Genomic DNA, 22,880 nt, shown 5'->3' on the forward strand with positions numbered 1-22,880 from the left:
GCTTTCCCTCTCTCGTCGCGTTAAACGATTGAAATACGTGTTCTATCGTGTACCAGCGACGCTAATTAAACTATAAATTTCGATCCGGAAACGACGTTTGACTCGCGAGGCTAACGATTTCGCGAGAAAGCTTCTAACGAGGCGAAGAGAAAAGTAACGCGAGTCTGTTCCCCTGCGACGCGAACTGGACAACGACAAGGGACACGCAATATACTGGGTGTCAAAAAAAAGGCTATCAGTATTTTTCAAAATATTTAGCAAACATATATTGAAAAGCTCATTTTTGTGTTAGAAGAAATTGAGAAATTAAATTAAATTTGAAAAAAATACTAATTATCAGTAAATTACTAAAATTATTTCTATCATTTTATCTAATCCTTGTGATTGAAAATACTGTATCTTTGTATGCTTAATAATTTTAATTAATATCTAACGAGTGATTTCTTTATTTCATCTGATGTCTCTGCAAACGGTGATCGGATTTTGTTCGTAACACCCAGTATATCAAAGAGCACGGCCTTAATCGGCATCCAGATCTGTTCGCGGAAGTTCTGCCGCTTTTGCGAGCTACGACACCGGCTACACGTCGTCGCTGTCGCGAGCGTATCCTCGGGGCAATGACGAACAGCCTGGGGACGCGAGCATGCCGTGGACAGAGGCGTGAAGATTATAAATTACGAAAGCAACGAGCTGATTTTGGACAAGCGAGAGGTTACTAAAAGATTTATGGACTTTCAAGTTCATCGTGGAAAAAAATATTTCAAACTTTAATATACACTTCAGGTCGAAATTTGTAAAATCTTCGATTTAAAATTGTCAAGGATTTCAAATTGTATCTGAATCGTCGACTATTTCATTTCTTTTCTGGTATCTAGATCGGAAATTCTAAATTCTTCAAAAGAATTCCACTCACGCCAGGCTATTCTTTCGATTTCCGACGATCACGCGAAGAATCGCAAGGCTCCATTAGCCCTCCTCCCACAGATCCGGTGGCTTTCAGTCTGAATCCTTGGTATGTAGATGTCCCTTTCTTTCCCGAAGATGCATTGCACGCGCCATGCATCCGCTCGGTGTTGCAGCGAACGAAAGAATACGAAATAACGCGAAGAATTCGCAGGGTATTATTCAGTTTGGTCCAGGGGAAAAATGGCAGGCATTAATCGTGCGGCAAGAAGCCACGGATCACCTGCTCTCGGTATGGCCAGTACACCTTATATTTCCATATACGAGCGCACCTTGCCAGACGCAGCTGCCATGCCGATGCCTAAGATCGCATCAACAGCGAGTCAAACTACATCCTTCGAATCTTTATTCCCATCTCGTCCTGCACCGACACGCCGCAAAAATAATCTCTTTAAAAAAGAAAGTCTGAATTTAAACTACGATCGCTTTCGGTTAAATAATTGGTAAATAAAGTTGTTCCAAGGTAGAAGTTGAAGAGAGATTCGAAGAAGAAGTCGCAAAACCTGCTACATTATTATCGAACAAGATATCCACTGAAGAAAACGTTCTACCGTGTAAACAGCAGTCTAGGGACTCGGTTAGCACCCTACTAAGATCTATAAGTTCAAGGGCGAATGCATTCCTTACTTGCCAGGGTAAATGAAGAAAGCTTTCCGTTAGCCTTAACATTTTACTCTACTTCAATTTTCAATTTTAAAATCGAGTACCCTAAACTTCATCTAAAAATAATCAACTCAAACCTGAAAGTTTCAATTAAACTCGTACTTATAATTTCACAAATTCCATCGGAAGTGTAAAAAGATTTCTCAATAACAAGAACTAGTCGAGCTCGAGTCCCAATTAATCCGATTCTCTCATGCACAAGGTTTCTCGACCTATCGGTCCCAGTATGATCCCCGAGAAAAAGTAGACGATCAAGCATCCTCGATATCAACCACCAATTAATCATCCTCCTACCGTACAAGACTTCTCCATATACGAGCGGATAGCAGCACGCGCTCAACGATCAACGCTGATAAAGAACACCAAAAGCGTCCCTCGAGCGTTTGCCCAGGGCGTATTACGCGTCCGTCCCGTGCACTCGAGTGCAACGTTGAAAATGCATCGCGATCCGCTTCGCACGGAATGTGGAATGATAACGGTTCCCAGTCATCTTCGACTCATTTCATCGATGTATGTCGAGTTCGACGGTGAATCGAGGTAAACGGGGACAGGGCGTAGGTAAGTCGGAGGATGGTATGAAAAATGAACGGTGGAAGGGTGAACGTTAAGAGGGTCTTAATCGATTTCGCGTCACACCGGGTCCTTCCGTTCCGCGAAGGTCTTCACGGTGAATACAAATGATATAATCGCTGCTTGGCCCATGCAAATGCGACTCGTTTGCGCGACTCCGCTCTGCTGCTCATTGTCAGAGACCGGTGTGCCCGTGCATCGATTGCAGGATGCATGGCCACGCAAATGAATTACGAGTCAATTGTGACCGGTTATCTGGTCTGGTCAGAGGTAGCATGCGAAAAATCCATTGCTACTCCGTCGACCGATCGCGTGTTGTCCGAGGACACGTTAAAAGTTTTCAGAATCGTAAACGAAACGGTAGCCATGCTTTACAATCTCGTATTAGTAGAGGTTGAATAACTCATGGAGAGTTTAATGAGAGAGATCAATGGATTAATAAAATATTAGCGAAAGGGTTAATACGTTTAATGGAATAATTGGATGAAAATGTAAAATAACAATTGATCCATCTTATTCCCACTCTTTTTGAGAATCAACATTCCATGCGACTATCTCGCCGAAGAGAAACACCGTATTACCGCCCTGAAACCGAGAATTGATTACACGCTCCCCACGTTTCGTCTCTTAACGAACAACCGAGTGTCCGTGCAACGAACCGAACCGCAAGAAAAACACGCACCGCCGGTTATAAATTCCATGCTCGATTTTCCGCCTTCGGACGTTCTCCCCAGTCCTTCCTCCAGGACATATCATGGACGATGCGTTCGTTGCGTGCAACATGTGTGTCTCCCATATGTGGATATTTTATTTGCAGCTGGGGTAACTAGATAGCAGACAGGGTGGGCTTTGTCGCTCAAAGTCTTCGATATTTTATTCGTTACATTTGCGAAGAGAAATTTTTAATTTTGCGATATTGAAAATTTCAGAACGAATTTTTTCAATTTTAATAGATAATTGAATGAATGGACAAGAAAAGTATATTAAGCTAAAGAGAATGCTAGTTTTTTCTCATTTGATGTAAAGTGTTTCTGGTCGAACGAACGCACAAATGACTGGTCGGAAAGATAAATGTAATTCAGAACAAGACCGACGCGCACAAGTCACTGAATGCTAATAACGGCAGGTAAAAAGTCTCGTGTACCGTAAGAAGAATCGAAGTGTCGGGTATGCTTGTTATGCGACAGGTTCAAGAAGAAGACTGGCGGCTGCACTTCCGCTGATCTAGTAATGATACTGCATAAACGTTACAACTGGGATACAAGACTCTTTGTTGCAGGCTAGTCGTAATTGGCAAGGTTATAACCGTCAAATTTAATTCAAACAAAAGTTAAACTCGTCTTCAAGCTCTCTCTAGAGTCTACAAGCTCCTAAGACCTTTAGAAAATTACAAAATAACACTTCACCGTAGCTCGGATTCTTTTTTCCCTATTTCTCTTCAAAGTATAATCTTCTACAATTATTTCCTTCCTTCCTGCAGCAGGAATTTTGCAAAAACGTTTTAATGAACGACGTAATGAGCGACGCTGAAGATTACCCTCCACTCTGGCCCTGAATATTGATAGCACAGTGCAGGATCTTTCAGAGCACGTTCTGCAAGATCCTTCGAGTCATCCTCCGGTTTCTCAGCGTGAATAAAGGAGATATGTATTTGAACATTTTTTGTTCATTCTTACCAAGTTCAAAGTCTTTTACATTCAAGGATATAACGGTGATTAGGGAATATATAGAACGCGACAGGTGGTGACAATCGACAGTGTCATCATAAATCAACGACAGTACATTCGAGGTCTTACCAAGGTTTCCAGAGAAAATGGTGATGCCTTTCCCTGGACTCGAGGGATTTCTGCCCTTCCCTGGATTTCCGCCTTACCCCTTAGGCGGTCGCGAGGGGAATGACGATCTAGGCGAAAAGGCCCCCTTTATATAGGTCTGTGGCGGACCATCTCTCGCGTATAAACGTTTGCGCGGGAAAATTTGAATTAACATTTACTTTGTTATTCCTACTTCTCAGTTATATACTAAATTTTATAATATTTAATCACCAAAAATTGTATTAATTTTCTAAATCAAATACTTCAACATTAATTTATCATAGAGTTAGAGATGTAAATGAAATCTGCTAACGGAGCGTTCATTGAATTTCCCATCAACTACTCACAGGTGTCACAATTCAACGATTTCACCGTTGAATAACCCTTATGACAATGTCATCGTGGCGAAGGGTACGGAAAGGATATTACATTCAGTCTCTGTCACAGTGAATCGTCGCTACCGCAATTTGCAGCGAACGTCCGTCAGAACGCGTAATGAACTTCGTGTCACTTTCGTTTAACCGAGCCGTCAGCTGTTCTTACGCTCGCGCGTTTAGCTAATATCGCAGAAGGCGCAACGAAAAGCTGTACAACTCTTCCCACGATACTTCCGCCCGTTTCCAGTTTGCGATCCTCTCACGAGAGCCACATTCTCGCCAGATTCACCTGGCTCTCGAGAACGCTTCTCTTTATTTTTCATTCCCTCCTCGACAGATTCAGCTCGACTGGCATTACCCAGGAATCTGATCGTCGCCGATTGCATCGCGACTTCTCGTCGAAGTCGAGGCTAGTTTCCTTCGGGAATAAACGCGGTTCACTTGCGCATGAGATCCGACCAACGCACGGTCTATGATTAATTATCCTGCCGAAGGATTTCAATCATACATCCTGATCTACGTTCGTGTTTTGCGAAATTTTCACTATGTTTTCCCGTTGCTGTTATTAATAATGCTAATATTTCAGTTCTGTTTTAGTAATTGAAATTATTGATTTTTTTTTAATTTTTTTTTTTTTGATTTTTTTGAATTCATTACATGAATTTTAATATAAAATAATCAAGGCCAAGTGAGACGATTTCACGAGCAGATAAAAAGAAAATAATAAATCGAACGAGTGTCACCGTGCACTCGAAACGACAATCGCTTTGTATTAATCAGAAATCCAGCCTTTCTCATTAATCATTCAGAGTTTCCAACAGGACGCGTTTCCTGTCGTATCATCGGATGATGCAGGTAAGCCAACTACCCCGTGAAATCATCTGGAACGATGTCCGCGCGATCAACGAGACAAAATGACGTAGGAACTTTAATCTACTTCGGCCAAGCCATTACGATGATTAATCGTGTGTACGCTAGCGCGATTTCACTGTCACTTTTCCGTCGATTTCACTATTAAATTTGTCGAACGAAGCTCGTATTCAGAGATTATCTCAAACTTGTTTGTAAAAAAATATTCATCAGATCTTTGGTAAATAAAAGTTTAGAAGAAAAATTGAAACAGGTTCTAGAGCAATTAACGCGTTTTTTGGAATTGATTAGCTTTCATATACGATTGACGTTTCGAAAGGTAATTTCAAATTTAACATAATCTTGATCTTGAATTTAATTGATGAATATTATTTTTCTAAAAATCAGCTCGTTCAAACGTGTCTCGCAGGAAACAAGAAATTCTTTTTGCCACCAGAATCGTAAATGATTCGACGTTTCTCTTGTAACGTAAAATCATTGTAAAAGATTGCGTTCGATTAAGAACAACTGTTGTTCTGAAACGGCGCAACCTGGATAATACATCCCTCGAATAACTTCGATCGCTTATCCGACCGATCTAATCGAGCATCGACGTAATTGACGTGCAACTTACAAGTTACTACAAGCATTCAGCGCCACGGTGCCCGCAATGATAAATGCTAAACGATCCGCAGATTGGTAGCTGATATAACTGGCGATATTTTGATAACTTTTGATCGGTATCTCGCGATGACACATAAAGTGATCGTCAAAGAAGAAGTTGTAATTGTCAAGTGACAAGTAAGGATTATTAATTACGGTGTATTTGATCCTTTGCAATGAGTACAATGCGATTTGGTGACACAAAATGTCATAATAATTTGATGAAAATGACCACCCCTATTGAAGATTAATTTCGTGAAAAAATGAGGCCGTCTTGAGATTATTCCTGTAATTACGTAATGAAAATAAAAAACCTTGTTTTATCGAAGATCGATGCAATTTCAAGGGTGTATTCTTTCGACGGCTAATATCGCGTGTAACAACGCTGCATTTCACGAAAGTGTGTCAATAATGAACGCCGAACATGGATCGTGTAGAATATAGGACCGGTCTCTACAGAATAAATTAAACGCCTTTCTGATCGTTTTGATATAATAAATGCTTTTTTTCCCTCCTATCTTGATACCTAAATTAATTGTACCGCTTGTAGGAACACGAATTTCATCCTTTAAACCATTAAATTTTAGCGCTCCAGTTTCAGAAAAATTATTATGATCATTTTTCAACAAGAATTTCTTTTTCTCAAATATTTAATTTACAGGTAAAATTAAAATGGGGTAAGTATAAAATATTTTAAATACGAAAAATAATGTCATTCCGCGCACTTATTTTCCTGTAATTTTTTAAGCTCTACACGAATTCGCATCACATTTAATTGATTTTATTTTAATTTATTTAATTCACTAAGAGAATGTCCATGCAATTACAAGTATTTAAAACTGGTTTTTCAATGATTCTAGATTCAATTACAGAGGAAAAGACGTTTTAAAACACTCATTTCACTATCTTCAAACGATTACTTCTTTTATTTCTACCGTCACGTAAAATAACATTCTTGTAATCATTTTATAACTTGTTATTTCACAGCTTTTTTATATCGTTCAGTATATTTTCAAACAGACACAGAGCTGTCCGAAGGGAGAAATAAACGTCGCTTACAAGTGGAAACATAGTTGGAAGGAGTAATTACTCTGGAATTACAAGGACTCGGCAGTCAGCTTTTAATCACAGTTTTAATTACTTTATCCTTCGTGGTAATGTTCTCTCAGTGCTGTACGCAACACAGTCACCGTTTGACGAGTCGTTTAATTTGGAGACATTAAAAAATAGAATAAGCGTTAATATAATTCTTGTTACAAATCAAGAGAAATGAATAATATCTGTTTGACAATTTACAGATATACTGAAAGCTATCATAGAAGATAAAATGAAGGGTCAATCTGGTACACTCCGTCCAATTATCAGAATCTCCTCGATTACCAAGCTTGATTTTTTTTCTTTCAATCTGCGAACGAGGATTCAATTTACGATGCAGAGAATCCCCACCTGGCTACCAGAGCTAATAGGCGAAGCATGCATCTCATCTGAGATGATCAAGCTTACTCGATTAGCTGTTTTCTTAGCGAGGGAACACATCCCAGAGAATCGCTACTTACTCACACGGTCACCTGGTTGATTGCGAAAGGTCAATCGTAATGTCAACGATTTACTCTCACCTCGACTGGCGATCTCGAGGGGATTAAGAAGACGTTTACACAGCACCAGAGACGATTTTTACGGGGCTCAGAAATTTATTCGCGATTACCGCCGCCTAATGGAAACAGAAGATTTCGTTTCGAATTTCTTCGGATTTCATTTTGCAATCTGACAGAGAATTTTTACTTCGAGATTTTTCAAAATTTTATTTTCTTCAAGATAAAAATTTTTTATAAGATTTTCAAAAAATGGGTTAACAAGATAGAGAAGAATAATTAAGAGTTCTTTGATAAGAATCGCGGAAATGCAAATTGAGAAAGGAATTTTCTTCCCGTTGGTAAAGTCATTAATACGATCGGTATCGCGATGTTGCGTCCCTATTATATGAACTGCGAACATGCCGGAATGATAAACAATGATTAAGCGTATAATAACTGTCAGTCCTTAGCGAGGAGCGATGCAAGGACCTCGTCGAGATCAAGGAAGTGCAGACACGCACGTGAACTCACGTCGAGTGTCCGTTGATGCACGCGTGCACTTCGTGCCAACGATGCAGCTGTATGCACTTTAATCGTCGAGTACTCTACACACGAATGGAATGAAGATTTCTTTTCTTTTAAAATAGAAACTTGAAAAATTGCTAAGATTTTTCAAAAGAATGCTACACAATACAAAGAATTCCAGCAGAGAAATAAAAATAAATCCACACGGTGTTACAGTGTTTCAATGGTTAATTAATAAGTTCAATGAACCTTAAACTTGATCTTAATTACAGACGTCGTGGTTCCTGTTCGGTTCGCATCAAAATTCAATTTCCTTGTTAAGCATCGTTCGAGGAGCCAATGAATTCAAGCAGAGCGTGTTTTCAGCCTCTGCTCAACTTTGGTCAGCGCCGCGTGCTTCCATTGGAATATTTATGACGCGCGCGATTCCGCGTGTTGATCTTATCGGGATAGTGTGAAGCGACTTTAAGAGGAGAACAGAGATAGAATATCGAAGAGGGAGTTGGAGTTAATGCAAGCCGGGTCACGACGGCCTACCAGGATCACAAGTTCGTCGCCGTCGTCCTCCTGGTTGCATTAACATCCTTACCACCGTCATGGTTCACCGTGAAGACATTATCGAGCCCATGGGCTATCGCTTTCTGTCTTTCATTAACTTTACTCCTGCGCATCCCACGTCTAAATATTTTTTTAATTCGAATATTTTCCCGCGCTTTTGTGTATTTGAAATGTGGCGCGAGAATGTAATAAAAATTTAAAAATAAAATAAAATAAAATGAAGCAAGGTTATTATCTTTTCGATGCTTTCATGGATTGAATCGAGATCATTAAATACATCTTTTGAAAGTAACACAGAAGCGGTCAGGTGTATTCGATCTTCCTGTCCATCATTTTATTGCACCACAGCTATTTAGACAGCTAGAGATTTGCATAAAAACGCGAGGCATTCATAGAGGCTAAGGCTCGACCAAAACAACAGCCTCTACCCTCTGTTCCGTTGAACAGATCGTAAGGGAAATTTTTCTGCTGAGAAGAAAACCAGTTCCACAGCATCCGCGCTCGAATGCACCTTTGCCGCGGTAAACTGATACAGATTTATCTCGACCGATGCTCCTACTATTATTCGTATTACGCGGCTGACACTCGGTCTGATAACGAGGTAATTGGCGACTGCTTGGTGCTGGAGATTAGAATCGTCATTATCTTCCGCGAGATTCACCAAATCATTGTTCCCAAATTATTTTTCAAATTCATCAAATGCAATTTCATGGATATTATTCCCGTTTCGAATATTGAAATTTCAAATTTTATTTTAAATAAAAGATAAAAATTACTCCAAGCTCATAGTCGAGTTCGAACGCCCCTGGTGTCGACGCGTTCGATTTCGTTGGTTCTTATCAATCTGGGTTAACTTTTGATAAGCACAATTGGCAAGTGACAGCGAGAGATTCGAGGTGGACGATAAACGGGCCAATTGACAATTGTTCGGGTGAACAGAGCGATTTATCGCGTTGATAACGAAATAATTGACAAGCGGCTGGTCCAGCTGGCAGATTTACGGTAGTCAGAAGCGCATAATGCGACGGAGGTCGAGGTATAAAGATCCCTCCTACCGGATAACGCATCTGCATGCCGGATTAAGGCAGACACCGAGACTCCAGGAACCGCGGACCAAACGTTCTGTGAGGTCGAAACCAGTTCCAGGCGTATCCGTTTAGACGGATCTAGCCACGGTCGTAATGCAGATTCATCTCACCGTATATCCTTACCACCCTGGCCATCGTTTGCTTCTGATAACGCCGTAATTGACAGCCAGTTAGATCGAGCAATTACGCGTTATTACATAGAAAGTTTTTGTACGGATAAGAGTGGCTAAATAGGGAGCTGGAGATAGCCACAATGCGCTGTGCTTTCCTTTCTTCTTCCGTTAAGCGACATCATTCACAGTCATTATCGTGAATAGGATTCGAATGGGGAACAAATGCAGTACCGTTTCCAAAGACGGTTCGAAGTTCTTAGGGATATGTTCCCTCGGTGTTTCGCGACGTAAGCTCTGATTAAAGGCGTAAAATAATTTATCGCTTCTTCTAAAGAGAGCATCGATTTACGGGCAAAAGGAAAATCGACGTCAGAAGTTGCCAGCAGCTTTTGCCCATTATCTCGCAGTAACACGGCGAGCCCGCAGGATTTCCACCAGCTTGATAAGTGGTTATCGCTCTGAAAATGATCCTGCTTTGAATACATACGCATTCCCTAGTCCCGTATAATACTGACAATACGTTTAGAGAGCCTGGGATGAACGTAGTGGATGGGTTCGTAATTCCATCCGCGAGAAACCTTCCCGTTATTTCGTCTAATGTTTAAAAAAAAAAAAAAAAAGAAAAAAGTATTACAGGCCGTTTCTGGTCTTGAACGAACGGATTTATGAGAGGCAAGTCCCCGCTCGAAAATAAGAACAGTATTTATGTGAATTTAAATTTTAGATTGCTCAAGTTTCCAGACGAAATATGTAAGATCTTATCTTTTTTATATCGTACATTCCTTCTCTTATTTTTTCTGATTAATATTGCAACGAAGAAAATTATCAAGGTATTCGTGTATACATAGGTGAAAGTTTGTCGTTTGGACGTCGTTATTTAAAAGTACATCTTTCTTTCAATTTTTTCTTTTTATATTTTTGTTTTTAGACGTGGACTTTTATTTCTAGATGTTTGTTTAATTTTTACACTTGCTGTTTGCGATCTATCGAAAGCGGACGCTCCATTATCGCGTCGGTAATTTGCGATCAAATAAGTACGTCTGGATATAGATGAACATACGTTGCAACGTTAAACAGACGAGAAAGAAAGAGAGTTTATTCACCTGTATCACACCTAAAGCAACCAAGCCCGACGCGCATCGGCGTAACATCTTTGCATGCGATGCACCGGTGCATCTAGCTGCAGCCCCAGGCTGCAGATTCGTTCATCCGTTTGATCGCGAACAGGCTAAGATCTCGACATTCCACGTCGGTCATCGAGCAGAAAGATACATTTATTTGACACTTTCAGCTGGGAAAAGCAAGGAAACTCGAGCACAGATAGGAACATGAGTAAAGTAGAAATACTAGTATCTTCGGGTAATTTAAATTTCTTGATGAAATATTTATAAGTGGAACGTGGGAATATGATATTAGAAAAATTAGAAATGAAAATCCTTCAAATTATATTTTAAATTTTGATTCCTGGTGGAATACCAGGATGAGATGTAAGTATCTTCGGGTAATTAAAATTTCTTTATGAAATATTTACAAGTGGAACGTGGGAATATGATATTAGTAAAATTAAAAATTAAAATCCTTCAAATTATATTTCAAATTATATTTTAAATTTTGATTCATGATGAAATACCAGGATGAAATGTCAAAGGTTAACGCGCCCCTAAGGATCCTGGAATCGTACGCTTCTGCCATATAAAGCGCGGAGAAATCTGGGCCAACCGGGTGCAAAATAACACCGCCGTCTGTCTCGTGAAATACGTGTCAACTTAATTGGATAAAAGTGCGATTCGAGTCCCGTGGTATCGAGTTGATACGCGGTTAGACATAGTTTTTTACCCGGTCGACGATTTCTCTTGATCGAATGGCAGCCGGAAGATTGATAACATGATTAGACAGCGAGCAACGGTGAAAAATGCTCGTACGGCTAGCTCGTTACAACCAAGAAAAATCGTCCTGTGAACCGTTTTTATCGATACACTTTCACGACTAATTATCACGCTTGTAATTCCATGTTCGTCGAGATCGTGCTTTTTCCCTTACGACGTTACACTTTCACTCGGGGAATCGTCACCTCTGTTAACGTTCCTAATAAATTGCAATCAATGAGATCGTTTCGCGAAAACCAGTCTCTCTGGGGATTGATTCTTTCTCTATTTTGTTGATAGAGACTTGTTTTCAATTACCGTACAATTTCTAACTTTCCTTTTTTTTGTAATAAAAAGTAGAAGCTCGTATGATTCACTAGCTAGATACGTAATTAAGAAATCAGGAATATTAAAAGAATACTTCTTTTTAAATTTAAAAATTTTTTCGAAAATAAAGTTGCAAATAAAAAATGTTATTTTATATTTTTTATGTTATGCGAGACACCCTGTATAATAAAAATAATAATTAATTGTGAATATTATTTTTATATATAAATGAAAAGCTATTGAATTATCTATAAATCATGTTTTATAACATTAATTTACTTATAAATTATATTTTTAGATGTATCACGCTACGACGACTTATATGCGATATGTTGAGAGAATACTCTCACATGTCAGGATGGCCGAGCGGTCTAAGGCGCCAGACTCAAGGTGACTACCTTGCCCGTTCAACGGGTTCAAATGGGGCTTCTGGTCCTCAATGAGGGCGTGGGTTCGAATCCCACTTCTGACAAATTCTTTTGCGAATCAATTCAACATATTTTGGTAATCAAACATTCATTTATACCTGAATTATTCGCGATTATTTTCTATCGGAGCGCCATCACTACCGACTTCCGAGGTGACGCGAGTTCAAATCCACTTTTCATAATAACTTTTTTATTTCATTTTAATTCATATATTTCGATAAAACTAATTTTATTTAATAAATTCATAATTATTATTAATAAAATAATAATTATTTTTCAACTTCTTCAACAATTCTAAATTTTTAACGAGTGTAAATATTTCAATGACAAATTTGAAGTACAGTTATTAATATGTAAAATACCTCAGTAATTGAAACCACGTTTCCTTGTTGTAATTACGAAGCAAATTGTTTCCATAATAGTTTGCAATATACGATTAACAGTTACTCTTGCGAAATCATCTTTTGTTTCCACGATAATACAACGACAATAGACCGAGTAACTATGCCAACCTCTGTTTACCGCTTTTCTCGTTCAATCTATTTGTGTTCGCGGTATTTTTTCCTGCATTTCCCACGCGATACTTGTGTAGTTACGAATACTATGACACAATAGATACGAGCCGTGTACAATGAATCGAGGTGCGTTTGGAATCACGGAATGGTGTAATAATGGCCTTAAAAGGCGCCCACTGGCATTTCGAATACGCCAAACGAATTGGTATATGGGTCGCATTATCTACCTACCGTCACTTAATGAAATTTACAGTCACTGAAACGGTCTTTCCTGATAATTTACCTCTTGTTCTGTCAAGAACGCGGTTTCAAGTTGAACACCATCACGAACCGACCAGACGTAAAATCTTTTAATCGATCATTTTCTCGAATTGAAATTACTTATTAATTACTTTGTCTCTTTCTCCTTGACCCTCCATTATTGTTAATAAATCAATCAACATTCTTCCAAAGCTTCGTCGTCAATCCGATTAAAACATCAGCTTACTTCCATGAATAATAATCTCGAATAGGAGATTAACGGAACTTTATCAAACACTGTATCCAAGACAAGCTCTAATCAACTGTACCACATCAAACTCCTACATCTGAACCTTGCTCGTTCATCATCCGCCGAAATAAAAACAGAATCTGTCGTCTAATTTAATAGGCATGCCGGAAGAGAACGAAGTCGATCTTATAGTCGCGTTATCGACCTACATTAAAAACGAGAACCGTCATTCGTCCCGTGACTTATGACTTTGTTTCAGCTAACGAGAATCGTGCTGCTTTTGATTAATATACATTGAACAGAAGTTTTTGAGGAACACTAACAAACTTACGCTACTTTCACGGGATAACCCGATGCCATTTACCTTTCTCCTCTAGTTTCTCCACTATTGCCAATTAGACGGGCAACGTATAATTAGGGTAAAAGTTCCTCGAAGGTTCCTGCATTATCTAGTATTTTCATTCCTAATCTATGGGTCATGACTCTTGGGTCACAGAATATCTTCTAAGGGGTCATCGTCTATTTAAGTCTATTATATTCAACGCGTTGAATGTCCCAAGGATTAAAAAGAGAATTCTAAGTAGCCAAAGTGAAAATGACTGTAGCCTTCGGAACGAACAGAAGCGATTTCTCTGAAACCACAATTGGAACGACCGCGAAGCTGCATCAAGGTGGAAGAAAAAAAATCAAAGGAGAAAACAGTGGTTTCATAAAGGTTACCACGATGATCCTTTTACCACTCATTTTTCACCCCGTGTTTGTTTAAAACTGCATTCCCGGTCGAGTTTGTTTCTTCGAGAGATTTACAAGATTCTACAAGTTGCTCTTGAATACATTTGCCCCGATGAGGTTGTGAAAGTTCAAGAAATTATGACCGTGGCGTGTTTGGCTCGCTTTCACTCTATCATTGATACGTTGATTTAATGTACTTTTTGACCCATTCATAAATGCATGCCTTTCATTTTCTTTCGTTATTTTGTAATAATTGAAAAAATGGCACACAGATTATCGAAACGACGTAACATTTTCTTTAGCGATGAAGAATGGCAATATTTCGTGGCGATTCGCATTATTTCAGCATAAACCATCCTGGATAGACGCCGATGGAACGGCATCCCGAGTACTCGGGCAAAGAACACGAAACATCGAGACGATAAGAAACACGATCTAAACGATGTGTAATCGTTAACTAATGCGAAACGAAACGGGCCCCCGATACCTTATAAATCGCTTAGCCGTGCTCGAACACGCGATCGTTCGGCTGGTGAATTCTTTATTGACCGCGGCCGATCAGCGCGCAACTACCGCTCTTCACCCATAAATTGCTTCTGTAAATAGGGTTCAGAGAAATTGTTGTATCTAGCGTGCGCTTAATCGTTCGACTAGCGAAAGTGTAAATCCGATGGTGCACCGATGCACGCGGTATAGCGTTTCAATTCCCTTAATCGGCGCTCACACGTGCACACCGGAATGCGAAATATAGCCGATATATGGGAATACACGATGCAAGTGTAATGGAATAACGCTTTCTAGCCGGAAATTCGATTTTCCATACGGCATCGGATCGATACCATAATAGGGAAGTGTGTCCCGATAAAATTTCAAACACCGCTTATGGAGTATCAATTTGAAGTCATGATATCCTGCAATACATAGTAATATGTCAGACTTTCTACGTTTCGAAATCGACCATTTGATACGCGATTGAAGCAGTGGTTAGGGTATTCAAGCTAGTCAAATGAGACAGTAGAGTGCCGTTTACCCTACCAATGGAAACTGGGTCTAAAAAAATTAACTGCGTATGACGTTAATACTAGGCTTCTCAGTGACCACTTATAATTAAAAAAAAAAAATTAAAAAATAAATGCTGTTACGAGACCTAGAAGATTATACGTTCACAGGTAACCTTTAGATTCTCGATCGATTTCCAATAAAATTATGTCTCACCCCTGTGAAATGCATCGTCTGTCGCTTCTCTGAAGATACCTTAACATCTTCTTCGGAAGCTTCATGGAAATGCATTGCAATTGAATATCCGCGGGTATCTCGTGCAGAAGCTGACACGCCTCGCGACACGTGAGAGCTACGCAACGCGTGTTAGAAACGCGCCCTGTGTCCTCCGGAATCACGCGATCGTCCCTCACGACACGTAGCACGGTAACTGGGGAATTGCCGATCAACTCTGAAATTACTAGATCGTAAAAGTTGCTTCGCGCTAAGCCAGTAACCGTTCTAGTAAAATCGCTTAACAAAGTAGCCCTGAGCGCTGAACGTCCGTTCGTTCCAGCGAGAATATTTATTAAGAAGAATTTTGTTTAAAACTAAAGAGGCCTTTAATTAGAAGCCGCGACATGAACGCCGCGAATCGGCGTCGCGTCGTCGCGAGCGGTATCTAGAGAGTGCTCGAACTCTCGGCAAAAAGTAAAGTGGATCACGCGGTGTACGGTATAAAGAAAATCTCAATCGCGAACATGGAAACCAGACCTTCGATGGGGACGAACCCGATCGACTTTCGCGGTCAAGCTCGACGACCATAAGGCGTTGTAAATGTGACAAATGAGACGAATAGGAGTCGAGAAATCGTTTCTCCTAGTTTCCACGCGATTCTGGATCAACGTCGATGGATCACGATTATTATTCAACGTATTGTTAGAATATTTCGAATAACGGAATGCGGTTTGGAAAAGAAAGAAAAGACTGGATAGAAAGACACCGTAAAAACAGTGATAAGGGACTGGTGTCAACTAAACGAGCATACGCGTAAATTCAAGCTCGTAATGAAACGAAAATTATCGTTATTCCTTGTTAATAGCAAGCAGCAAGTTTTTCCAACTAGCCGTATTAAAAGCGTCTAGCCTTTAATGAGCGAGATACCCCGTTCAGTGTAAGTACTTTCTCTTGTAAGCTAAAGTACGATTTATCGTCATTGAAAACGTAATAAGTTCCTCCAGTAGAAACGCTTATGATTATCGAGGTATTTCAGGAATTCATGCTACCCTGTAGTTGATGTTTTATCATGGTGAAATATTATCGACAATTCGAGAAAGAATTATATTTACATATGAAAAGATCTGAAGGGAACATTTATTCAACGGTTAACGAATAATGAAATATCGATAAAGTAAAATCAACAATTTCTTTGAAAAGCAAACGGCGGGTTCAACCAACAAATAAAATATTTAATGTACAACTGAAACGTGTTATTATACCCAAGATATACCATTAAACCGAGCGTAGTCCCATATCCAAATGAAGCAATTATCAACACACCAGACCCGCCAGAGGGAAGATTGTAATCTTCGATTAACCAGAAACGAAAGTTCAGAAAAAAGGAACCACCGACCGCAGGAAAATTGCTGAAGCTAAGAAAAAAATATGCAAAATCGTCGAACGTTCTTCAGAGATTTCAGGGATACGCGTATCTCGTCGTTGAATCTTACATTCATTTATTTTTAAAATTCATTTTGCATTTCGGGTATCCGAAAATTCGGGTCAAACTCGCCCACTTCGACAAATGTCTAGATTCTGAACAGAATGTAACGTGAATTTCAAATAATTCGCAGACGAAAGAAGCTTCGGGTAAGGTAGAAGACGAAGAATGCAACGTGCAGAGATTGGCGTCGTCCATGGTAGCGCATTACCAGCGTTTCTTTCTCTTCGCTATCGGTAATCGATTCACGAGCGTCGATATCCCACCTTCTCATCGCGGATATTTTGCTTTTGCTGTTCTCCAATCTTTTGACATTTGCATCCTGGCTGCCGCGAATACGCTTCGAGCCGTCACTCGATCGGATAACATCGGATGAGAGGATTGCAAAAGCTGCGGGAACGGGGAATACGAAAAAAGAGATAGAGGGTGCACATACGACTCCCCGTCGTGCGAAATTTTGCATTGGACCTTGTTAAATCGTTGCCCGCCTGATTGTACACGACGATGAGGAATTCTCTCTTCGCGAAAATGCTGTTATCTTCTGAAAGGTGTGCTGCCTCGTACAGGGTTTGACAACTCGAAATACCTTTATAATACCGCTTTTATCCAGGATTCAGTAAAATACATAAATGCATAAACGTGTTCGACCGGATACGCGAACGTACATTTCCATAATATCTTTGACAAAATAAAAGTATTAAAGTGTGTAAATACGTAAACAGTAGTCGCTCAGGGAAATAATAAATCCTCATCTTCTTAAGGTAATCGCCAGATGATCTAACCAATTCGTTTGGTATCGTCGTATTCCGCGAAACTCTTCTGGAATAAGAGGGAGATCAGACGTTTCCCGTCGGTTTAATACCACGGCATTACGGCCCTGCACGGCCGGTCCTTTCAACGTAAAGTGCCTGATGCTCATTAAACGATTCAACCGATATGGGCTATCATTATCGGCGCGATAATAATCAATCGAAGATGCTTCGGTACGCGCCGCGCCGCGGATTAATCGCTTTCGAATCGGCAAGTCGGAAGATCAAACGCTTCAACCGCGTACACTGCTAACTACATAGTTTTATGATCTAATATTTAATCGAAAACTTGGTGAAAATGAAAAAGAAACGATACGCGAGGGAACCTGATCGAACGACTTATTTGTGTGTTTTGGATGTTAATTACCATCCATGGATGTAAGTGTTGTACACACAGAACAGCGATTCTCAACCCTTTCATAATTTCCACGATATTAATATTAAGAATCGAGGATTAAATTATTTCTCTTGATGTAGAGTTATGTTTGACTTGAATATACGATCGACTTTACAGCCTTCATTAAACCGAACAGGATGTCCATTAATGTAATTAATGTTTATAGATAAGTGTATAAATCGAGCGATTAAAGTGTAACTGCAATTTTCTACCTTGTATGAGAAAAAAAATAAAAGCATTTCTTAAGATATTTTTCAAAAACATTCACTTTAAATAATTTCCAATTTGACGATTGATGTAGGAATTTGAATTGATTATGTAAATTAACCATCTAATTAAACTTTGATCAGTAATTCTTTTTTTATGGGGCACGAGGTCCCAAAAAGAATGGCGATGTTTTGCAACCGATCGGTAAGATCGCGGCAAATTTGAGGATCGGTGACCCTCATCAGTGCACAAGAGTTCCACGCACGCCTCCCGTGATTTTCGTGTCGTTTATCTCGCGTGTGCGTCCCGCTCGCCAAATTGCTACCTTAAAACGAGCAAAACCTTGGAACGATCGTCGAACGCGTTCCTTTAACACGTACCTGCAATAACGCGATACAATATCGGTAATGACAGCCATTAAATGCTTTACGACGTAATGATAGCCACGATATCGATTCGAATATATCCTGACCTTTGAAACGCGCCGTGTCCCCGCACCCTGTCGACGAGATAATTATCGACCAAACGGAAACTCTGTTCCGTGCAGTTCGTGCACACTGGAAACGCAGGCCCGAAAAAAAGGGATTTTGCATTTAATTTGCATACGATAGTGACAAGTACGTATACAGATAGGATCGATCGAATACCAAAGTGTACACTTTGTTTCTTCGACAATTATCTTGTTGCCAATTACGTGAACGATTCATATGTAAATCGAAAATGACAGCGACGACAAGGATCATTTTTCACGAACGAAGAAAAATTAAAATTATACAATTTAATTTCTTAAACGAACGTTGCATTCACGGGGGTGGTAAAATATGCATCGTTGCAGATTAATTCTCACCTATCAATGTCACGGTACCCTGATTGATTGCTAATGAATTTTATCGCGATAGATACCTAAGTGTTGCGCGTATCTCTAGTGTTTGTAATGTTAATCCCTGATTGCTGTAATAAATGACCAAGAGATCGCAATAAAAGCGCTATTTTATCGTGGCTATTATTGAGCCGCTTCCTGAACACGCTTTCTCATGTCGGAAATTAAACAGAAATTTACACCCTTTTAGTGATAGTATTTATTCTCACCCCTTTGATTATTTTAACGATCCCCCTGTTTTACGCGGTACTTCTTTCGCGATTTCTCGCGGAAATCTCTGACCAATTTCCCAAACTCTGAATTAAAATTTTTATTTTAAATTAATCTCGATTCCAAGATGTCTGGAACGCAAATTCATTTCGCCCGTATCGAATTTCACCGTCAATTTACGGCCCGCCATCGAGACAGTGTTTGCAGAACTTTCTTTTTTCCTCGGAAGAAAAAAGAACCGTGCAAGATCCACGATTTCCCAATTTACCTGAATTTATTGCACTCGCCTTCCACCGATATTTTATTTTCCCTCTGGTAATCGTATCTATCAGGCGACGCAGAGTGTACAGCACACGGAATTTATATCGTCGTTGCGAGTGTCGCGTTCTCGTTAACCACCGCGGGACACATCGAGTCGCATTACGAAACGAATAAAATCCATGCCCGGAGGGATCGATTCTGAAAAAGTGATAAAATATCGCTGCCGATGCAGCGACGCGTAAAAATTCTCGTAAATTGTTTCTTCTAAAAAGAACGCGAAATTATGAGCATCCTCTTTGGACGTTTTCCTGGTAGCGATCTCTCGAGTTTTCTTCTTTTTTCCTTCAAGGACCGCGTGCTGAGCGCCTGAGGCTCTTATTACGAAGATACGCATATCAATGTAAGTACATTCCGGTGTCTGTTTGGTAAAGAGACTCGTAAAGAGAAGATGAAAAATGCGTTTATGCCCGTCTGACCCGAGCATCCTGTTTTCCCAATGATATGCAATCCTTTTCGCAACCCGTACGCATCTTGCACTTTATTTATTTTGCGTATTAAATCGTTAATTAACCTGGCTCGTTTCGAAAAATGATTAATCATTTTTACGCAGGTACACCGCCGGTTTAAGGGTGGAGTCTAAGGGGGTCCGCGATGTTTCGATCGCCTCGGGCTTCGTTAATTTTAATTCATGCCTGTGCATGTTAATTTACATCGTCCGACGCGATACAATATCGTAAAGGTAAAATTGATTAAGATAAAACTTACCACGGTGTCTTGACGAGCGACATCCGCACTGTGTTTCAGCAACAATTCGACGATCTCCAAATGGCCCTCGGAGGCTGCCTTCTGCAATGCCGTGACACCAGTCTGAAACAAGATTATAAATAAAAATTATTAACGTCCGATGAAGACATCTTTTGAAATCTGTCTCTAGTTGATTAAGATTTACGACACGTTTACGACTGCCGTACGGGTTTTACAAGAATTCTGAAGAACTCCGATGATATTTCAAAGACATGAAACATTTATCAACCGCTTTCTTCTACTTGTAAATATCGCGAATATTACCGTATTATTTGAACATTCGAAACGTGATCGAACTGACGATCTATCGTAATTATACCCGACCGTTGACTCGCTGATAGACTTTTCCCAAGAAATATTTATGGCAGATGACATTCTACGTTCGAGCAAGATACTAGAAAGTAAATTAACATCTAGTGTAAAACGTCGATTTTATCAATTCTAAGCAGAGAAATCGTAAAAAGAAGTAACATTGAGTGGTTAGGTTTATTTTATTCGATCGCGATTATACCTACTCCGCTAGTCTATCGAAAGAAAGACATAAAAATGTAGTAAAATCCTCGACTCGGGCATTTGAAACTCGTTAAAATCGTACGAAAGATCTTTCGTGCGATCACAAATTAAGTAATTTCACGAGGAGAGGATCGTGTTATCTCGGTCGTAACACGAATGAAAAGGTCCTGGACGATCCTAGACAGGAAAAGGTTCACTGAAGACACTGAAATTTCTTTAAGTAGTCCACACACAGATACCGTCGGACTTGTGGGAAACTGTCGCGCATAAATTCTACCGGCTGTCTCGCACGTCTGCCGTTTCACGTGGATTGGTACCGTTAAGTAGAAAATCGGAGAAAAAGGAGTTTCAACGTGGGCGTTGATAATTTGGAAGAAATGACCAAAATTTACAATTCACTATTTTCAATATTAATCTCTGAAATTTTTTTACCTTCCAAAATTCTAAATTTCAAATTTTTAATTTTGTTATCTTCCAAAATTCCAAGTTTCAAATTTTTAATTTTGTTACCTTCCAAAATTCCAAGTTTCAAATTTTGACATTTTTATCTCTCTTTGGAACTATTTTTCATCTTAAGTCAGCAAATGATGAACCAAGATTATCCAAGATGGCAAGATATTACCGTCTTACAATCAGGACGACGCTACAACGAAGACATATCAGGATTATGCCAATAATACCAAGGTGGTAGGTAGCTGAACGCATCTTCCATAAATCATGAAGCTATCCCTTCGAGCGAAACTTCATCCCCTTCACCGTGTGGATTTTCAAGTAGAAGCGAAAAATCATCAGACAAGTTTTACATGAAAATCACCAGCCGATAACTTATTTTTTTCTTCTTTCACGTATGACACGTACTCGCTCATGAATCATTCAAATTACCTCTGAGTAATGGAACTCTCAATTTCTCCTTCTTTAACACCAAGGAAAGATAGGTTCCTTCCTTCTCTAATCAATCAACCAGCTTTCACCTTCGTTTACTATTAACCTGTTTGTAATGAACCCGATCGGCTCTAATTTTGACGAAGCTATTAGTTTGTTTATCGCTCAATCTCAATTTTTTCTCATTAATCATGCCTGTGATTTTATTGGAAATCAGATTATGTTATATGAGAAATTGAAGTTGTTAAGCTTATTAATTAGAAGTAATTTCAATTTCACTTTCAATTTAGCAATAAATTTTCAAACACCGTCCCCACGACGCTCATTAGAATAATTATCTTCTACAAACAGTTTGTCGAACGAGAGAATTCGTTTTCACAGTGTTGTTCGTCAACGTTTACGACATCGTAGTTCGTCCTTTGAGAAGCTGAGTATATACTCCGGCAATCGCTAGTTTCCCGGCGCTAATAAAACATCTTTTGTTCCCCGCTGTCATTATGAAAATAAATGCCTTAAAGTCGAATGGGTATTAATTAACCGGTGGTTAGGTTGCGGTCTCCGTCCCAGCCTCGGTTAACAGTATGTTACTCCTGTAGGGTTCCGGTTGCTTCTAACTTTGCAAACGAGACTTAAAGCACGTTTCACATTGAACCGTGATGTATTTTTTGTAGAAATAGTTGTCAATTGAGTAATTGAATTCTTAATTAAATTTATTAACTCTAAACTTGGCAAAAGAATTCTTTTTCATTTTCTAATGAGCGTTGAATGTCGAACAACTTGTTTCAGTTTCCACGTTACGTTCGAATAGAAACAAAACGAGGACAATTATTCATTATAGATGTAATGAAGTTTTTAGTGTTAATAGCCGACAAGAATGTTGTAATTACAATGATTCAACACCGATAAACTGTTCATGGGTTTAATTGGACGCGTAGCAGGCATTAGACTTAATAAATCTCTGATGCTCGCGTGATCTCTTCATCAAGTTTACCGTTTCCTTTTGTTTTCGTAGCAATTGCGTGGCTCAACATTGCAAATTAATGACATTAGTATGAAAATTGAGAAATCGAGGATGAGTGAATTTTTTTATCAACCTCGATATTTT

The 22,880-nt window shown here is 39.4% G+C and overlaps 1 protein-coding gene and 1 non-coding gene across 6 annotated transcripts in view; one reads left to right on the forward strand and one right to left on the reverse strand.

Moving 5' to 3' along the window:
* LOC114883013 (ankyrin repeat domain-containing protein 6) overlaps positions 1–22,880 on the reverse strand; it is an 82,462-nt gene that overhangs the window by 13,265 nt on the left and 46,317 nt on the right. For all 5 annotated transcript variants that reach the window (XM_029200299.2, XM_029200304.2, XM_046290213.1 and 2 more), the window contains one exon: positions 20,342–20,443. In XM_029200299.2, the coding sequence (XP_029056132.2) occupies positions 20,342–20,443 (102 nt within the window). The remainder of the gene's footprint in view (positions 1–20,341; positions 20,444–22,880) is intronic.
* On the forward strand, positions 12,302–12,421 carry Trnal-caa. Its single transcript has 2 exons — positions 12,302–12,339; positions 12,377–12,421. It is a non-coding gene; the product is annotated as a tRNA-Leu (tRNA).

The sequence above is a fragment of the Osmia bicornis genome, chromosome 2 (genome assembly GCF_907164935.1).
Source record: "Osmia bicornis bicornis chromosome 2, iOsmBic2.1, whole genome shotgun sequence".
Taxonomy (NCBI): domain Eukaryota; kingdom Metazoa; phylum Arthropoda; class Insecta; order Hymenoptera; family Megachilidae; genus Osmia; species Osmia bicornis.